Below are 19,697 nucleotides of genomic sequence, written 5' to 3'. Positions count from 1 at the left end.
GGAGGGAGGGGGACTCAGGGAGTGCAGTCCATTCATGTCTGAATGTAGCCAACAAGGGTTTCCTAAGCACCTACTATGTGCGGACGCTTGATACCAGGGCCTCGGCGGTGAGGGCACAGGCAGGAGCAAGCTCACCTCTGGGCAAGCAGGGGTTAAGGCCAGCTGCTCCCACGTGAGGGCACCTTGCGACAGAGCCACACACCCAGCCCGCCTGCTGGCCCGCCCCCTCACCCTGGTCCGTCTCCCTGTGTCTGTGGTCTTCGGTTCCACTGGCAGGGGACCTGCCTCCCTGTTGCCACCACAAGAGAGGAAAAGTTGGTCAAACAGGTGGGGAGGCCAGAGCTACAAAGCCTCGGGTTCCCTCCCCACCACCCGTGCCAGGCAGGCACCCAGGCCCTGGCACCTGCCGCCTGCCCAGAGGCCACCCAGCCTCCTAGACAGGTAAGTCCCCCGCCCTACTCTGCTTTTCCACCCAGTGTGCATTGTCTGAGCTGGCCTTCCCCAGCTGAGGGTCCTGGGACTCCCTGCCAACCTCTCCCGCCACCAGCTGTCTCCCCGGCTCCTCGGAAAGCAGGAAACTGACACTCCTGCCTGGGCATCTGACATAGTTTCGTAGGGATTATCTGACCAGCAGTTACTGCACCTGGCGGCCTGCCCAGGACTCTGAGCTGGAAACTTAAAAGGGTCATTGTTACCTAGGGGGTGCAGGGACCGGGGAGGCGGCGAAGGGGCACAGGTTGGTCTCTGATCCCCTAAACTGAGGAAGGGAGGGGATATCAGTCCAGACCGAGCCTGGGTTTACCTCCTGCAGCCCGAGGCCAGGAGGTGACAGGTGGGAAAGGCTGCGACCTCACCCATCCCTGAGCCTCCTGGAACTTCTTAAAAGGCTCCCAAGTTTTCAAACAACTGCATCTCCCGCCCCTTAAGCCCTCACCCTGTTCTCACTGCTGGAACCTCCAGGAGCTTTGCAGGGAGGGGTTGGGGTGGGCTTTCTTTTGCTAATCTTTTTTTTTTTTTTTTTTTTTTTTTGAGGTGGAGTTTTGCTCTTGTTGCCCAGGCTGGAGTGCAGTGGTGCGATCTTGGCTCACTGCAACCTCTGCCTCCACCTCTGCCTCCTGAGTAGCTGGGATTACAAGCGCCACCACCACGCCCGGCTAATTTTGTATTTTTAGTAGAGACGGAGGGGGGGTTTCGTTCACCATGTTGGCGAAGCTGGTCTCGAACTCCTGACCTCAGGTGATCCACCAGCCTCGGCCTCCCAAAGTGCTGGGATTACAGGCGTGAGCCACCGCACCCGGCCTTCTTTTTCTAATCTTTACTCCTCTGAGCAAAATCTCTGCGGGATGGGGGCAGAGGGGACGGAGGAAGGAGTGCTCAGAGCTGGAGAGGGGAGGGGTCGGCAGCAAAAGTGTTTTTCTGGGTCATTTGCTCCAAAATGGGAGGACCAAGGGAGCTTCCTGGTGAGCCAAGTGTCTGATTGCATCATAAGTCTCTTTCTCTAGAACCAAGAGGGTCCCCTGGGGCCGAGGAGGCATGGGTGATCGCATGGTGGGGGACAGAGCAGCCCGGCATTTGGGGTCACCTTGTGGCTGTGTGGCTGCAGAGCTCCCAGGGAGCGGGCTTGCTTGAGATTCGGGAGTCCGTGGGGGTGGGCGACACGGATCCCACTTGCCTGGGTTTTGACAGCAAACCCGTGGACTCAGGTAGATGTGGCTTCCACCCCTCCCTTCTCTCCGGGCCTCTGTGTCCTGCTCTGTAAAATGGGGATATTGAGGGCCGGGCGTGGTGCCTCACGCCTGTAATCCCAGCACTTTGGGAGGTCGAGGCGACTGGATCACAAGATCAGGAGTTCGAGACCAGCCTGGCCAACGTGGTGGAAACCTGTCTCTACTAAAAAATACAAAAAATAAGCCCAGTATGGTGGCGGGCGCTTGTAATCCCAGCAGTGAGCCGAGATTGCGCCACTGCACAACAGAGTGAGACTCTGTCTCAAAAAAAAAAAAAAAAAAATGGATGGGGGGATATTGGTCACTGAGTCACAGGGCTGTTGAGTGCCGGACGTAATAGAGCAGGCAACAGATTCTCAGTCATTCTGGGGTCAAGATGAGCTATCCCGCTCTGAATCAGAGTCGTGTGGTCTCGTCGGCTTCCTGGTTTGTAGAGGATGAACCCTGGCTCAGAGAAGGACAGCCACTTATCCGGGGCTGCACAGCCAAGCAGAAATGTCAGGCAGCCAAGAGGCAAGACGCAGAGGATGGGGAGCTGGTTTGCGGGGGCGTGGAGTGGGGGTGCTCTGGAGGCTGGCCCTGCCCCCAGATGCCTCAGGCTCAGCATCTCGAAAAGGTCCTGCCCCCTGGCTTGGGGCTTCCTGGTGGCCCTGAGTCCCGGGGAAAGTCCAGGGCAGGGAGTATGGGTACTTGTTCTTCCTCTTTAGGGCTGGCCAGGTGCCAGGGGAGCTGTGTTTGCCCAGGGTGGAGCCTGACACCCTTTGGAATGGGTTAAGGTTAACGGAAGCCTAGGCTGGGGGGAGGGGTCGCCCAGGGAGCGAACGGGCATTTATGGAGCACCTACTGTATGCACGAGTGTGGGGTCACCAGGCCTTGCAGATTCAGCAATGAGCAAGGCGGGCCAAGCTTCCTGCCCTCGTGGGGCGTATATTTTGGTGGGGAAAGACAGACATAAACAAGAAACAATAATTGAGCCAATGGCTGCACAGAGGATAACATGCGTGAGAGGCGCCTTGTAACTTTATTTTATTTTTTATATTTTTTTGAAACGGAGTCTCGCTCTATCGCCCAGGCTGGAGTGCAGTGGCGCGATCTCAGCTCACTGCAAGCTCCGCCTCCCGGGTTCACGCCATTCTCCTGCCTCAGCCTCCCGAGTAGCTGGGACTACAGGCGCCCGTCACCACCCCCGGCTAATTTTTTATATTTTTAGTAGAGACGGGGTTTCACCGTGTTAGCCAGGCTGGTCTCGATCTCCTAACCTCGTGATCTGCCCGCCTCAGCCTCCCAAAGTGCTGGGATTACAGGCGTGAGCCACCGCGCCCAGCCACCTCAGCATTCTTGATTGCCTGTGTGTGTGTGTTCTTTCAATTCTCCTCTGGACCAGACACGGTGGCTCACACCTGTAATCCCAGCACTTTGGGAGGCCAAGGCAGGTGTTATCACTTCAGCCCAGGAGTTTGAGATCAGCCTGGCAAACATGGTGAACCCCTGTCTCTACTAAAAATACAAAAATTAGCCAGGTGTGTTGGCATGTGCTTATAATTCCAGCTACTTGGGAGGCTGAGGCAGGAGAATCGCTTGAACCCGAGAGGCAGAGATTGCAGTGCGCCAGGATCACACCACCGCACTCCAGCCTGGGTGACAGAGCAAGACTCCATCTCAAAAATGTCATTCCATGCCCAGAATGACAGCACCTTAGCGTAGACAGTTTCCGGGGGGGCGGGGGGCCCCCTCTAGCCCTGGGACACTGTAATTCACCTTTGGTTTTCCCACTGGGGGCCCAAGTGGAGTTAGAAGCATGGAGAGGCAGCCCAGGGGATCCTTAGTGGCAGATGCTTAAACCTTTGAGCCTTCCCTGAAATACTGCTCAGGGTCAAAACTGGGACCCCCATTTTACAGATGAGGAAACTGAGGCAGGGGCTGGAATTCACACGGGCTCTGCTTTTCTCTCTCTGCTGTGGAACTTCCTTCTAGAGCTCAGCCGTCTTCCCTTTTGGGGGAAATGGCATCTTTGGCATGGCTTGGTGGCTCCCACCTGGAATCCCAACATTTTGGGAGGCCAAGGTGGGAGGATCGAATGAGCCCAGCAGTTCAAGACAGGCCCGGGTGGCTGGGTGCGGTGGCTCACGCCTGTAATCCCAGCACTTTGGGAGGCCGAGGCAGGCGGATCACAAGGTCAGGAGATCGAGACCATCTTGGCTAACACGGTGAAACCCCGTCTCTACTAAAAATACAAAAAATTAGCCGGGCGTGGTGGCAGGCACCTGTAGTCCCAGCTACTCGGGAGGCTGAGGCAGGAGAATGGTGTGAACCCAGGAGGCGGAGCTTGCAGTGAGCTATGATTGCACCACTGCACTCCAGCCTGGGTGACAGAGCAAGACTGCATCTCAAAAAAGAAAAGAAAAGAAAAGAAAACTTTGGGAGGCCGAGGCGGGCGGATCACGAGGTCAGGAGATCGAGACCACGGTGAAACCCCGTCTCTACCAAAAATACAAAAAATTAGCCGGGCGTGGTGGCGGGCGCCTGTAGTCCCAGCTACTCGGAGAGGCTGAGGCAGGAGAATGGCGTGAACCCGGGAGGCGGAGCTTGCAGTGAGCCGAGATCGCGCCACTGCACTCCAGCCTGGGACACAGAGCGAGACTCCGTCTCAAAAAAAAAAAAAAAAAAGAAAAGAAAAGAAAGAAAAGGAAAGAAAGGCCTGTGTTGAACACCCTGAGCTGTATTCCATACTCCAAGCTTCTAGCAGGTTCCACACTCCTGCTACTTCAAAGTGCTCCCCATGAGGTCCTCCAGCCTCCCCAGGACGCCAAACCCTGCGAGGTTCTTCAGCCCTCCAGTGCATTAGGGCTGAGCCGGCCACACCTAGAATCTGTCCTTCCTCAAAGGTCGTTCGGCTCTCGGCAACCCACAGACTGGGGCGTCTCCTCCCACCTGGCTGCCTGCCCTCTGTCTCTGCTCTCTGTCTCTGCTCCTGCCCCGTCCTCTCCACAAGGCTTCCTTAAAACCTCCCAGGGTCCCCCAAAACCCATGACGCCAGTCTAGTCATGAGGGAAACAGCTGGTCCCCAATGTCCCCACATTGAGAGTTATTCTGCAAAAGGCCTGCCCAGCACAGACTAACAGGTCACAGAACAGGAAAGACAGAATCGGTCACAGCCCAGCGGTGTCTAAGGAGACGTGACAGCCAACTGCCAGGAGGGATCCTGGATGGGGCCCTGGGGCGGCAACGGGCCTGCGGAGAGACGTGAAGAAAGTGTGGAGTTCAGTGAACAAGGCCATACTGATGTTGACTTCTTGGTTGTGACATATGTACCTGGGTAATACTGTTAATGTTAGTGGAAACCAGTTGGGTGTATAAAGGAATTCTCTATGTATTTACTTTTCTATAACTTTAAAATCATTAGTATTATTATTTTTTTTTTTTTTGAGACAGAGTCTCGCTCTGTCACCCGGGCTCTGGAGTGCAGTGGCACAATCTCGGCTCACTGCAACCTCCGCCTTCCAGGTTGAAGTGATTCTCTTGCCTCAGCCTCCCGAGTAGCTGGGACTACGGGCGCCAAGATTGCGCCACTGCACACCAGCCTGGGCGACAGAGTGAGACTCCATCTCAAAAAAACAAAACAAAACAAAACAAAAAAGAATAAACACCTTGCTGGCTTTCTGCTGGGTCTGGGGCTTCCCCCTCTGCACTGGCTTCCCCATGACCTCCCCAGGATCGTCTCTGTCCAGCCTGACCGCATCCGCTGCTACCCCATCTCCCTCCCACCCCTTCCACCTTGTCCCGTCACGGAGGCTTCACCTGTCCCTTCCAGAGGCGCAGGCACCCACACCTGGGAGTGGCCTCTCTTCGCCTCCCACATCCTGTCTGTCCCCAGTGGGAAAGGCTCCGCTTACAGATGTTTTCAGAATCTGCCCACATTGCATCCTCCTCCATCCCCACCTGGGCCAGTTCAGTTCCCTCCGCCCTGGTCCCGGCTCCCATCCTTGTCCCTGACCATCCATCCTCCCTGTAGCAGTCACCAGCGAGCGCCTGTGAACACTCACTGCAGAGCTTGCAGTGAGCTGAGATTGCGCCTGGGCAACAGGGCGAGACTCCATCTCAAAAAAAAAAAAAAAAAGTGTGTGTGTGTGTGTGTGTGTGTGTGTGTGTGTGTGTGTGTAGAGATGGAAGTCACTCTGTTACTCAGGCTGGTCTCTCTTGGCCTCAAGAGATCCTCCCGCCTCGGCCTCCCAAAGTGCTGGCACTACAAGCATGAGCCACTGTTTCTGGCCAAGCCTCTTATTTTGAAGATGCTGAGGTCAGAAAGCCTGTAGGACAGGAATGCAGGATTTTCTTTTCTCTTTTTTTTTTTTTTTTTTGGGGGGGCGGCGGCGGGGACAGGGTCTCACTCTGTGGCCCAGGCTGGAGTGCAGTGGTGCGATCTTGGCTGACTGCAACCCCTGCCTCCCAGGTTTAAGTAATTCTCCTGCCTCAGCCTCCCTAGTAGCTGAGACTACAGGCGTGCGCCACCACGCCCAGCTAATTTTTGTATTTTCAGTAGAGACGGGGTTTCACAATGTTGGCCAGGTTGGTCTCGAACTCCTGACCTCAGGTGATCTGCCTGAACGCAGGATTTTCTACCAGCTCCAGTCCCCTGCAGAACCCCTGTCCGATTTTGCCAGACCTAATCAGAGACTGCTCTGAGCAATGGTAGCCACGAACATGACGTGTGCGGGCCGGTAGGGAATGATGTGTTTTTCTCATGACTCATTAAAACAAATACACAGCTATTTAAAAATCGCTGGACTGGCCGGGCGCGGTGGCTCACGCCTGTAATCCCAACACTTTCGGAGGCCGAGGTGGGTGGATCACCTGAGGTCAGGAGTTCGAGACCAGCCTGGCCAATATGGTGAAACCCCGTCTCTACTAAAAATACAAAAATTAGCTGGGCGTGGTGGCTGGCGCCTGTAGTCCCAGCTACTCGGGAGGCTGAGGCAGGAGGATGGCGTGAACCCGAGAGGCGAAGCTTGCAGTGAGCCGAGACTGTGACCCGCACTCCAACCTGGGTGACAGAGTGAGACTCCGCCTCGGGGCGGGGGAAACAATCTCTGGACCTTATTCACCTAAAATCATTTTTTGCGCCACCTGCTGGTGGCTGGGTGTCACACAGGCAAGGGCGGAGCTGCCTGTAGGTATATAGTAGGTGTTCAGTAAGCCTTAGTTTTGGTTAATGGTGTTTCCACATTGGCTCAGCATGGGGTCTTGGAAAGAGTTTGGGGCTCCAGGAACCCATGCTGTGCAACCTTCAGTGAGTCTGGGGCCCTTTCTGAACCTTCATCTATAAAATATGTGTGTGTGGCTGGGAGTAGTGGCTCATGCCTGTAATCCTAACACTTTGGGTGGCCGAGGCAGGCTAATCACTTGAGGCCAGAAGTTCGAGACCAGCCTGGCCAAAATGGGGAAACCCCGTCTCTACTAAAAATACAAAAATTAGCCAGGCGTGGTGGCAGGTGCCTGTAATCCCAGCTACTTGGGAGGCTGAGGCAGGAGAATCACTTGACCCTGGGAGGTGGAGGTTGCAGTGAGCCGAGATCATGCCACTGCACGCCAGTTTGGGCAACAGAGCAAGACACTGTCTCAAAAATAAAGTAAAATGAAATATATGTGTGGGATTCCCTGATAAAAATAATAGCCAACACTTAGTGAGAGCTTTCTTTCTTTTTTTTTTTTTTTTTGGAAACAGAGTCTCGCTCTGTCGCCCAGGCTGGAGTGCAGTAGCACAATCTCGACTCACTGCAAGCTCCACCTCCCGGGTTCACGCCATTCTCCTGCCTCAGCCTCTCCGAGTAGCTGGGACTACAGGTGCCCGCCACCACGCCCGGCTAATTTTTTGTATTTTTAGTACAGACGGGGTTTCACTGTGTTAACCAGGATGGTCTCTATTTCCTGACCTCGTGATCCGCCCTCCTCCACCTCCCAAAATGCTGGGATTACAGGCGTGAGCCACCGCGTCCGGCCTTCACAGGCTCAAGTTTTAATCAAAGCTTGTCTGTAAGATTACTTTATTCCTGCATCTTCTCAATTGTTTCTTCCTTGTATTTGCCCTTTTCCTTTCCTACTTGGCGAGATTTGGCTTTCAGTTCAAGGATCTTTTTTCAGCCTTTGTCCAGTTTTAGCCTAGTGATAACCACCTTGTGGGGGTGAATGCCTACGTGGACAGTTGTGCCGTTAGTCTTTTCCTGCTGTACCCGTTCAATGTAGATAACATATTTCTTCCTGTAAAGCTGGACTACTTTGCCAACTTGCTGACCTTTATAGTGTCCTTGTACAACCTGAACTTCATCATCCTTTCATATGGGCATGGATTGCACGTAGTACTTGTGTCTCAGCTCTTTGGAAAGAGGGGAAGACATATAACCTTCCCGTCAATGTGGGAAGGTGCATCGAAATGCCTTTTGCACCGGGTGCGGTGGCTCACGCCTGTAATCCCAGCACTTTGGGAGGCCTGAGGCGGGCAGATCACGAGGTCAGGAAATCAAGACCATCCTGGCTAAAACGGTGAAACCCCGTCTCTACTAAAAATATGAAAAATTAGCCGGGCGCGGTGGCGGGCGCCTGTAGTCCCAGCTACTCGGGAGGCTGAGGCAGGAGAATGGTGTGAACCTGGGAGGCGGAGCTTGCAGTGAGCCAAGATCCCGCGCCACTGCAGTCTGGCCTGGGCAACAGAGTGAGACTCCGTCTCAAAAAAAAAAAAAAAAAAAAGAAAGAAGGGAAGACATATAACGTTCCTGCGATGTGGGAAGGCGCGTTGAAATGCCTTTTGCAATTCTTGCTTCGGTCGGAAGTCACAAAGGGATTGAACTTCATTTTGGCTGCTCCCACTTCTGTGATGGCTGCAAAAGGGAAGAGAACTACACGCTCCTTTTTATTTTTTATAGAGATTGAGTCTCACTATATTGCCCAGCCTGGTCTCGAACTCCTGGCCTCAAGTGACCCTCCCACCTGACTCTTCAAAATTCTGGAATTACAGGAGTGAGCCATTGTGCCTGGCCTCTAGGCGCCTTTTAATCCTCCTGACAACCCTGTGATGTAGGGGCTGTTATTTTCTCCAATTACAGATGTGGAAACTGAGGAACAGAGAGGGGCAGTAAGTTGCCTGAGGTCACACAGCAAATAGGTGAGAGCTGGTTTTAGAATCCTCCCAGCTCTGAAGTTCCAAGTGGGTCCCCACAAGAGGCTTTGGCAATGCTTTATTCGGGCCCTTGGAGACCCTTGAGGGGCTGGCTGTAGCTGACCTGGGTCTCTGGACTAGTGTTTTGGGTACAACTGCAGTGGAGGAGGTGAGATGTCATCTTCGAGGGCCCTCTAAGACTTTGATATTGTTGGCCTTGTTTAGTAAGCAAACTCTTAACCAACCTTCAAATCCCCAGCTACGATGCCCCCTCCTCCAGGCAGCCTTTCTTTAATCCGCTAGAGTTTTCTCTATGCTCTTCACGCCTAGCCACAACCTGGGGCTCCTGTCCCCGCCCAGCCCTGACTGGATAAGGCTGGGAAGGGGTGTTTATGTGTAGCTTTGCCCTTTTACCCTTTTAACCTTGGGGTGGGGCCCAGGCACAGCTGGGCTCAGGTTTTTTTTTTATAGTAAGGAATGTGGGGGTGCAGCCACGACCAGCCCCGCCCACCCAGGTGACTTGAAGTTTTCCTACCCTGGTCCAGTCCCTCCTAGGTCTAACCTTAGGAATTCCGGAATCCCAGGCCCCCGAGCGGGACGCTGGGCTGGGCTGGGTGAGAAGAAGGAAACGACCTTTACTCTCTCCCAGAGCCTGGAGAATTTCCTCCTGCCTTGCCCCCTGCCCCTTTCCTCCCCTCCCCTCCCCTCCCCTTCCTTTCCTTCCTTCTCTTTTCTTTTCTTTCCTTTCCTTGTTTTTTTTTGAGATAGGGTCTCGCTCTGTTGCCCAGACTGGAGTGCAGTGGCGTGATCTCAGCTCACCGCAACCTCCACCTCCCGGGTTTAAACGATTCTCCTTCCTCAGCCTCCCGAGTAGCTGAGGGACCCACCACCACGCCCGGCTAATTTTTGTACTTTTAGTAGAGACAGGGGTTTCACCATGTTGGTCAGGCTGGTCTCGCACTCCTGACCTCGTGATCAGCCCACCTCGGCCTCCCAAAGTGCTGGGATTACAGGCATGAGCCACCGCGCCCGGCCCCGCCCTGCCCCTTTCTTTCCTGGGTGCTGGGTGTGAAGACAGAACCCGGAGTCCAAGACCGCAGGAAAAAGGCTCGCGGCCGCTGTTGCATCTTCAGAGAGTCCACGCCCCTGGCCTCTGGGGTCTCGGGTTCCCCTCTGTGGAATGGGGCAAACCTTCCAGAGATAAGGTGACCCAGGGACCAGCCCTATGCTAAGGAGGTCTCTGGCCTTCGACAAGCTTCTAATCCAAGAGGCCTCCCAGATGCACCTCAAAATGTGCCCATTTTGCGGACGGAAACACCTCCCAAATGGTAGGCTCCGTTCCAAGCGCGGGGGTGATTCCTGCCGGGTCTTGCTGGCAGCCTTCTCGTGCTCTGGCCGCGGCCGCCGGCCCCCTCTCGGCTGCGTGGATAACCCGGCCTGGAGCTTCCGCCTCAGGACCTGGCTCCTGTGATGGGAGTGGGGGGGAGAGAAACCTCCGCGGCGTCCAGTGGGCGTGTCTGGGCAGGGGCGGGGCTGGCCCGAGACCTGGAGGAGGAAGAGGGGCAGGTGCAGCCGGGAGCTGCGGAGCTGGAGGGAGGAGGACGAGAGCCAGGCCCTCAGCCCGCTGTGACTCTCCTCAGCCTCCTCCCCCAGCCCGGGGTGGGGGCCGATTGACTGTTTCCAGGGCCCCCCCCCTCGGGTTGGGGGTCTGGAGAGCCCCCAGGTGGACCATGGCGGTGAGATTCCAGGCGAGTAACCCTCCGAGGGCGGCAGGGGGAGGGGCTTGGGGTGAGTGGGGGGAAGCAGGGTTTGGGAGTCGGACCCAGGACCCCAGAACACCTACCTACATAACACGCAGGGAAACTGAGTCCCAGAGGGATGAAGTGGCTAGCTGGAGGTTGCACTTCCAGATGCGTCCGCGCCCCGCTCCGTGCCTCCAAAGACCATCTCTTCTGGAGCCTCCTCTGCCCCAGGACCGGCCTCCTTTAATACCTCAGAGCTGGGTTCAAATCCCGAATTTTCTGTCCACTATGCTGTGTGTAACGTGGGGCCAGTGAGTGAACCCTTTCCTTCCCTCATCCGAAAAATGGGTGATCGGCATTTTAAAGAGAGAGAAAAATGTGTTTTCAGAGCTTGGTGCATCTTAGGTGGGCAGAAAAGATGTTCATCCCCCTTTGCTGGGGGTGTGCAGCTGGCTGAGCTTGGGCGCCCACGGTGGCACGGTGGGCAGTGACTTCATTTGGGGACTGGGGTGGCTTTGGTGAACATTCACCTCCTACAAGGCTGCAGGAGGGAGCACCAGCATTTATTGGGTGCCTACTGTGTACAAAGCTATTAACAGGCATTACCAGGCAGAGGCAGGGGTGGGGTGAGCAAGCCGGCTGGGGTGCGCCGTGGCGGGGGCAGGGCGGGGGGCAATCCTTGTCTCCGGAGGGATTTCACCCTCCAGGCATGGAGCCTGGGCTGGCTTCTTCGTACCCCCCAGCCAGGGTAGACTGGGACTGCAGCGGTATGCGGCCAGACCCAGGCCACTCCGCCCCAGGCTTCAGGACCCGGCACTTCTGGTTCCCGCTGACTTCTTCCTGGCCTCCAGGCACAGCTCTCAGAATCCCCTCCCCAATCGGTGTATTTGTTCGCTGAAACCGCCCCCTCCGCCATTGTTCCTGGAGGTGGGGTGGGGAGGGGGAGAGGGGACCGCGGCCTGGGAGCCCCGTACCCCGGGGGCGGTGTGACTTGGTACCGGCCCGTCCCCTCTGGGCGGGCCTCTTGTTCGGTGTTTGTGTCCAGCCCTGGGCGGCGGGCGGGGACAAAGACCCAAGCCCCACCCTCTCAGAGTTCACCTGGACAGGGGCAGGGCTGGGAACTCAGGACACACCTGTTGAGCACCTGGCCACAGTGTGTTTTATTCAACCATTCACTCATTCCTCAAACTCTTCCCTGAGGGGGCCTGGTCCTATGGGATCCCAGGGGCCCATCCCTGCCCACCGGGAGCCCTCAGACTGAGGGGGAAGGTGTAGGGTGGACAAATGCACTCTGACATCCCACACTCCAATCATCACATTTGGGCCAGAGGGAAGGATGTATGATACGCGTACAGAGGAAGAAACCGGGGCTGTGAAGGATGAATAGGAGTTTGCCAGGGAGTCCAGCACCAGCACTAAAGGCCTGGAAAGGAGGCTGATGGCCGATCACCTGGGCCTTAAGTAGCCAGAGAGACAGACGTGTCTCCCTTCACAGCCTAAGAGGAAAGACCAGAAACATACCAACTGATGGTTAAAGAGAATAAAGATGATTTTTAGATGCCTTGAATAAAAAATAATAAAACAGGCCGGGCGCGGTGGCTCACGCCTGTAATCCCAGCACTTCGGGAGGCCGAGGCAGGTGGATCACCTGAGGTCAGGAGTTTGAGCCCAGCCTGGCCAACATGGTGAAACCCCATCTCTACTAAAAATACAAAAATTAGCCGGGCGTGGCGGTGGGCGCCTGTAATTCTAGCTGCTCGGGAGGCTGAGACACGAGAATCGCTGGAACCTGGAAGGCGGAGGTTGCAGTGAACTGAAATTGTGCCACTACACTCCAGCCTGGGCGACAGAGTGACACTCTGTCTCAAAATAATAATAATAATAATAAAACAGGCAGGAGTGATAGGGGATCAGAGAAGACTGGTTAGCTAGGTGGTCAGGGAGGACTTCCTGAGGAGGTGGCATTTGAGCCTAGACCTCAGTGGCAGGTGCCAGCCAGCCAGAAATCCCGTGAAACGTGTCCCAGATTCAGGGGACAGATGGGGTAAAGGTTTGGAGGTGACCTAAGATGAGGTGGGCTGTGAGGTTAGGCTAATCCCTCAGGCACTGCGGAGCTCTGGAGGGTTTAGACAAAGCTTCTGGTTTCCATGGAGACGAACCCGCACAAGCTGGGACAAGCCAGGACCACCTGGACTCCCTCACCCCTCTCCCCTTCTGGGGCCCTGGTTCCCTGGGGCTGTCTCTTTTTTTTTTTTTTTTTGAGACGGAGTCTTGCTCTGTCACCCAGGCTGGAGTGCAGTGACGCAATCTCGGCTCACTGCAAGCTCTGCCTCCCAGGTTCACGCCATTCTCCTGCCTCAGCCTCCCAAGTAGCTGGGACTACAGGTGCCCGCCACCACGCCCAGCTAATTTTTTGTATTTGTAGTAGAGACAGGGTTTCACCATGTTAGCCAGCATAGTCTCGGTCTCCTGACCTTGTGGTCTGCCGGCCTCAGCCTCCCAAAGTGCTAGGATTACAGGCGTGAGCCACTGCGCCTGGGCAGGGCTGTCTCTTAAAGTCAGGAAACACAAATTCCTTGGGGCCATTTAAAAATTTTTTTTGAGACAGAGTCTTGTTCTGTCGCCCAGGCTGGAGTGCAGTGGCACGATCACAATTCACTGCAGTCTCGACCTCCTGGGCTCAGGTGATCCTTCTGCCTCAGCCTCCCGAGGAGCTGGGACCACAGGTGCATGCCACCATGCCTGGCTAATTTTTGTATTTTTTTGTAGAGATGAGGGTCTCACTATGTTGCTCAGGTTGGTCTTGAACTCCTGGGCTCAAGCAGTCCTCTTGCCTCGGTCTCCCAAAGTGCTGGGATTGATTATAGGCAGAATCCACCATGCCCGGCCCTGGGGCCATTTAATGACACAAAGTACAACATCAAAGCAGGTTAAATTAAAAAAAGGCAGTTTTGAACAATAAGCTCAGAAGAAAAAGAGTAAATAATCAGAAAGCCACTGTGGCCTGGTGGTTAAGAGCAAGAGTGAGGGCTGGGTGCGGTGGCTCATGCCTGTAATTCCAAAACTTTGGGAGGCTGAGGTGGGAGGATCGCTTGGGCCCAGGAATTTGAGACCAGCTTGGTCAACATAGCAAAACCCCATCTCTACAAAAAAACAAAAAAAAATTCCAGGTGTGGTGGTGCATGCCTGTGGTCCCAGCTACTCGGGAGGCTGAAGCAGGAGGATCCCTTGAGCCTGGGAGTTCAAGGCCGCAGTGAGCTGTGACTAAGCCACTGCACTCCAGCCTGGGCAACAGAGTGAAACCCCACCTCAAAAACCAGCCAACCAACCCACCAACCAACCAACCAACCAACCAAAAAAGAGCCAGAGAACAGGGCAGGCTGCCAAAGTTCACCACTGTGCTGTGTGACCTCAGGCAAGTTACTGAACCTCTCTGGGCCCCTTTTAATCTCACCTCTAAAGTAGGAATAGTAACCGTGCCACTTCCTAAGGTCATGCTGAGGATGAAATGAATGGGTCCACATCAAGCGCCTGCTTGCAGCCAGCATGGACGAGGGGAGCTTTGGGAGGCCGAGGGAGGAGGATCACCTGAGGTCAGGAGTTCAAGACAGCCTGGCCAACATGGTGAAACGCTGTCTCTACTAAAAATACAAAAATTAGCTGGCTGTGGTTGTGGGTGCCTATACTCCTAGCTACTCGGGAGGCTGAGTCAGGAGAATTGTTTGAACCTGGGAGGTGGAGGTTGCAGTGAGCCAAGACTACGCCATTGCACTCCAGCCTGGGCAACAAGAGCAAAAAACTCCATCTCAAAAAAACAAAAACTACGCACAGGAGAAAGTCATTATCTGGCTGCCACCTCCCTAAGGCTCCTTCTGCTTTTTGCTTTTCATGCATTGAATCTGTACCCTTTTCCCAAACCACATCCCTGGAAGACAGGGCAGCGGTGCCATTTCACAGATGGGGAGACTGAGGCTGGGAGAGGCCCCTCCATAGCTAGCACGGGTGGGCAGACGTGGGATTTGAGTCCAGTCCTGAGTGCTGCCCTGGCTCCCTAGGGACTGCAGAGCCCTGCCCTCTGCTCTGTTTCTCTCCCCTCCACCCCCCTTCCCACTCCTGGAGGTCAGGAATGCTGGCCTCCCTAGAGACGCTGGAGCTTACAAGAAAAGGCACCAGAGCGAGCCAATGGGGGTGCTGGGCAGAGGGAATCACACACCCGCTGTGCCAAGCCTAGAAAACCCGCCCGGGGAGGAGGAGGAGGAGTCACTTCTACAAACTCCCTCCCCACTCCCTCCACCTGTCCCCTGCCTGGGGAGCAGGGCGTGGTGTGTGCTGGCAGGAGGGAAGGGAGGGTGGAGGCGTGGCCAGGTGACCTTGCACCTGAGTCTGATGTTCTCATCCATGCCATGGACATGAAAATAACAGAATCGTCCTGGTGTGGAGGCTCACGCCTGTAATCCCAGCACTTTGGGAGGCCGAGGCGGGCGGATCACTTGAAGTCAGGAGTTCAAGATCAGCCTGGCCAACATGGTGAGACCCCCATCTCTATTAAAAATACAAAAATTAGCTGGGCGTGGTGGTAGGTGCCTGTGATCCCAGCTACTTGGGAGGCTGAGGCAGAAGAATCGCTTGAACCTAGGAGGCAGAAGTTGCAGTGAGCCAAGATGGCGCCATTGCACTCCAGCCTGGGCAACAGCTTTTGTTGTTGTTGTTGTTGTTGTTGTTTTCCGAAGTGGGAAAGCCCAGGTGGGAGGATCATCTGAGCCCAGGAGCTCAAGAACGGTCTGGGCAACATAGCAAGACCCTCCTGTCCCTACAAAAATAGAAGTTAAAAAATTAGCCGGGCATGATGGTATGCACCTGTAGTCCCAGTTACTCAGGAGGCTGGGGCAGGAGGATTGCTTGAAGCCAGGAGTCCAAGGCTGCAGTGAGCCATAATGGCTCACACTTGTAATCCTAGCACTTCGGGAAGCCAAGGCTGGAGAATCACTTGAGCCTAGGAGTTTGAGACCAGCCTTGGCAACACAGAGAGACTCCATCTCTACAAACAATAAAAAAATTAGCCGGGCATCGTGGTGTGCGCCTGTGGTCCCAGTTACTTGGGAGGCAGAGGTGGGAGGATCACTTGAGCCTGGGAGTTCGAGGCTGCAGTGAACCATGATCACACCACTGCACTCCAGCCTGGGCAACAGAGCGAGACTCTGCCTCAAAAAAACAAAACAAGGCTGGGCGCAGTGGCTCACCCCTGTAATCCCAGCTACTTGGGAGGCTGAGGCAGGAGAATCGCTTGAACCCGGGAGGCGGAGGTTGCAGTGAGCCGAGATTGTGCCACTGCACTCCAGTCTGGGCGACAGAGCCAGACTCCGTCTCAAAAAACAAAATGAAAAAACAAACAAACCTGAGGCCCTGAGAGACGTAGTAACTTGTCACAGGCCCCACCACAGGCCTGTCAGAGCTGGACTCCCCACCCTGGGCTGGGGACCCCCAAGTGCTCGGATGAAACTGTGTGGCCTCATGCCCATCTTCCCCGTTCCCCTCGACCAGGTGGCTGACATGGAGGAGCTGACCATCTGGGAACAGCACACGGCCACGCTGTCCAAGGTGAGGCCTCCCTCGCCCTGTCTGGGTGCCGGAGAGTATGGCGGCTTAGGCCCAGCTCAATAGAGGGGAGACCCTTTACCCTGGGGGAAACAGCAGCTCTTCCTTCCCCTCGTCCTCTCTCAGGACCCCCGCCGGGGCTTTGGCATTGCGATCTCTGGAGGCCGAGACCGGCCCGGTGGATCCGTGGTTGTGTCTGACGTGGTACCTGGAGGGCCAGCGGAGGGCAGGCTGCAGTGAGTATCCAGGCAGCTGGGTTCTGGCAGGGGGAGGGCACGTGGAGAGAAGAAACCAGGCCAGGCGCGGTGACTCACGCCCGTCATCCCAGCACTTTGGGAGGCTGAAGTGGGCAGATCACCTGAGGTCAGGAGTTTGAGACCAGCCTGGCCAACATGGTGACACCCCGTCTCTACTAAAATTACAAAAATTAGCGGGATGTGGTGGCGTGTGCCTGTAATCCCAGCTACTCGGGAGGCTGAGGCAGGAGACTTGCTTGAACCCAGGAGGCAGAGGTTGCAGTGAGCCGAGATCGTGCCACTGCACTCCAGCCTGGGTGACAGAGTAAGACTCTGTCTCAAAAAAAAAAGAAAGTGAGGTGAGGAGAAACCTTTCTGAGCCAAAGCAAGGAGACTGGAAAGTGCCTGGCAGTTTCCAGCTCTGTCAACACAGGGCTTGGACTTGGCAGTAGGACAGTGTAACTTGGGCCTCACTTCCCTAAGGTACTTCCTGGTCCTTTACAGGAATTCTTGGGGTCATAGTGGCCCCAGAGCCCTTTTGGAACATAAAGTCCTGGAAACCATCGAGTCTTTGAGGGCTTGATGCTTCTTGGAATTATGTTGTTAAAATGGTTCTGGGCCCCAAGTGGCTGACAGGTGATTTGGCTCAGCCCAGCCCAGAATTAGGGACCAGCAGGTTCAGAAAGAGCTAGAAAGAAAATATGAGATACAGACAGGGAGACAGGGAAAGAAAAGCAGAAAGTGGGGATTTGTGGTGTGGGGAGCGAGGAGTTGAGAAGATGCCAGGTGTAGTTGTAGCTTCAAGGCCGGGCGCGGTGGCTCACACCTGCAATCCCAGCACTTTGGGAGGCTGAGGTGGGCGGATCACCTGAGGTCAGGAGTTCAAAACCAGCCTGGCCAACATGGTGAAAACCCATCTCTACTAAAAATACAAAAATTAGCTGGATGTGGTGGTGGACACCTGTAATCCCAGCTACTAGGGAAGCTGAGGCAGGAGGATCGTTTGAAACGAGGAGGTGGAGGTTGCAGTGAGTTGAGATCGTGCTACTGCAATCCAGCCTGGGCAACGGAGTGAGACTCTGTCTCAAAAAAAAAAAAAATGTAGCTTCCACTCTATGATTATAGTAGGTTCTACAATTGGCTCCATTTTACAGAGGAGAAAACGGAGGCCCAGAAGGATAAATGTCTTTGTGAACCTAGGGACGCCAGTGAATTAGAACCAGGCCTTAGGCCGGGCGCGGTGGCTCAAGCCTGTAATCCCAGCACTTTGGGAGGCCGAGGCGGGTGGATCACGAGGTCAGGAGATCGAGACCATCCTGGCTAACACGGTGAAACCCCGTCTCTACTAAAAATACAAAAAAATTAGCCGGGCGTGGTGGTGGGCGCCTGTAGTCCCAGCTACTCGGAGAGGCTGAGGCAGGAGAATGGCGTGAACCCGGGAGGCGGAGCTTGCAGTGAGCCGAGATCGCGCCACTGCACTCCAGCCTGGGTGACAGTGCGAGACTCCGTCTCAAAAAAAAGAAAAAAAAAAGAACCAGGCCTTGCAGACCTGGAGCTTCCAGGGACACCCCCTCCTCAGGGAGGGCTTGTTACCAGGGTCTCCCCTGCAAAGCCTCCTCCGTAAGCCCCGCCCTCCTCTCTCAGGACAGGCGACCACATCGTCATGGTGAATGGGGTCTCCGTGGAGAATGCCACCTCCACGTTTGCCATTCAGATACTCAAGACCTGCGCCAAGATGGCCAACATCGTGAGTAGGCAGCCCCTGGCATGGCCGGCGTCTCTGACCCCAGCCTGTGTTGTACCGCTGTGGGGGTTGTAAGCTTCAGAGAGCAAGGAGTCATCTTCTCATCTTACAGTTTGGACATTGAGGCCCAGAGAGAGACTGGTGTCCCCCAGGGCCACCAGGGGGCTGAGCAGAGCCTCCCCCAGCCTTTGCCTGTAGCTGACCCTTCCTGTCCCCTCCTCTAACAGACAGTGAAACGTACCCGGAGAATCCACCTGCCCGCCACCAAGGCCAGCCCCTCCGGCCCAGGGCGCCAGGACTCAGACGAAGACGATGAGCCCCAGCGGGTGGAGGAGGTGGACCAGGGCCGGGGCTACGATGGCGACTCATCCAGTGGCTCCGGCCGCTCCTGGGACGAGCGCTCCCGCCGGCCGAGGCCTGGTCGCCGGGGCCGGGCTGGCAGCCATGGGCGTAGAAGCCCGGGTGGTGGCTCTGAGGCCAATGGGCTGGCCCTGGTGTCCGGCTTTAAGCGGCTGCCACGGCAGGACGTGCAGATGAAGCCTGTGAAGTCGGTGCTGGTGAAGAGGAGAGACAGCGAAGGTGAGGGTGGAGGTCGGACACGATCAGTGCTGGACACAGGGCACCGTGGTCGGGTGGGCGATGGTTTCAAGCGATTCTCCTGCCTCAGCCTCCCTAGTGGCTGGGCTACAGGTACCCGCCACCATGCCTGGCTAATTTTTTTTTTTTTTTTTTGAGACGGAGTTTCACTCTGTCACCCAGGCTGGAGTGCAATGGCGCGATCTCGGCTCACCGCAACCTCCGCCTCCCAGGTTCAAGCAATTCTCCTGCCTCAGCCTCCCGAGTAGCTGGGATTACAGGCATGCACCACCACGCCCGGCTAATTTTGTATTTTTAGTAGAGACAGGGTTTCTCCATGTTGAAGTTGGTCTCGAACTCCTGACCTCAGGTGATCCGCCCGCCTTGGCCTCCCAAAGTGCTGGGATTACAGGCATGAGCCACCACACCCAGCCGCCTGGCTAATTTTTGTATTTTTGGTAGAGATGGGGTTTCACCACGTTGGCAAGGCTGGTTTCGAATTCCTGACCTCTGGTGATTCACTCACCTCGGCGTCCCATAGTGCTTGCTGGGATTGTGGGCATGAGCCACTGCGCCCAGCCTGGAAGCTACAACTACACCTGGCATCTTCTTGCTCCTCGCTCCCCCCACCACAAATCCCCACTTTCTGCTTTTCTGTCCCTTTCTCCCTGTCTGTATTTCATATATTCTCTCTAGCTCTTTCTCTCTGAACCTGGTGGTCCCTAATTCGCATCTGGGTTGAGCCATATCACCTGTCAGCCACTTGGGGCCCAGAACCATTTTATCGACATGTCCCCACCCTGATCCCTGGTACCTCTATTTAGGCCACCTCACTTATCAAGAGGGACTCAGCAGGTGGGATGGAGTGAAGGACCCTGAGCCCAGAGGTGATCCTGGATGATCTGAGGGGCCCAGTGTCACCACAGG

General features: G+C 55.4%; 1 protein-coding gene and 1 pseudogene across 3 annotated transcripts in view; one reads left to right on the top strand and one right to left on the bottom strand.

Moving 5' to 3' along the window:
- The first annotated feature begins 306 nt into the window (after positions 1–306).
- TJP3 (tight junction protein 3) overlaps positions 307–19,697 on the top strand; it is a 37,044-nt gene continuing 17,653 nt past the window's right edge. Inside the window, exons 1-5 of one of the 3 annotated variants that reach the window (XM_058428239.1) lie at positions 307–441; positions 16,161–16,217; positions 16,341–16,450; positions 18,095–18,197; positions 18,422–18,773. In XM_058428239.1, the coding sequence (XP_058284222.1) occupies positions 16,170–16,217; positions 16,341–16,450; positions 18,095–18,197; positions 18,422–18,773 (613 nt within the window). In that variant the 5' untranslated portion in view covers positions 307–441; positions 16,161–16,169. Of the gene's footprint in view, positions 442–16,151; positions 16,218–16,340; positions 16,451–18,094; positions 18,198–18,421; positions 18,774–19,697 lie in introns of those variants that run through there. The other 2 variants (XM_058428240.1, XM_058428238.1) reach the window with 2 other exon arrangements.
- On the bottom strand, positions 7,769–8,573 carry LOC116482882 (large ribosomal subunit protein uL24-like; annotated as a pseudogene).

Source organism: Hylobates moloch, unplaced genomic scaffold (genome assembly GCF_009828535.3).
Source record: "Hylobates moloch isolate HMO894 unplaced genomic scaffold, HMol_V3 SCAFFOLD_15, whole genome shotgun sequence".
NCBI classification, from domain to species: Eukaryota; Metazoa; Chordata; class Mammalia; order Primates; family Hylobatidae; genus Hylobates; species Hylobates moloch.
The sequence above is the reverse complement of the archived record's forward strand: the minus strand, read 5'-3'. Positions and strand labels throughout refer to the sequence as shown.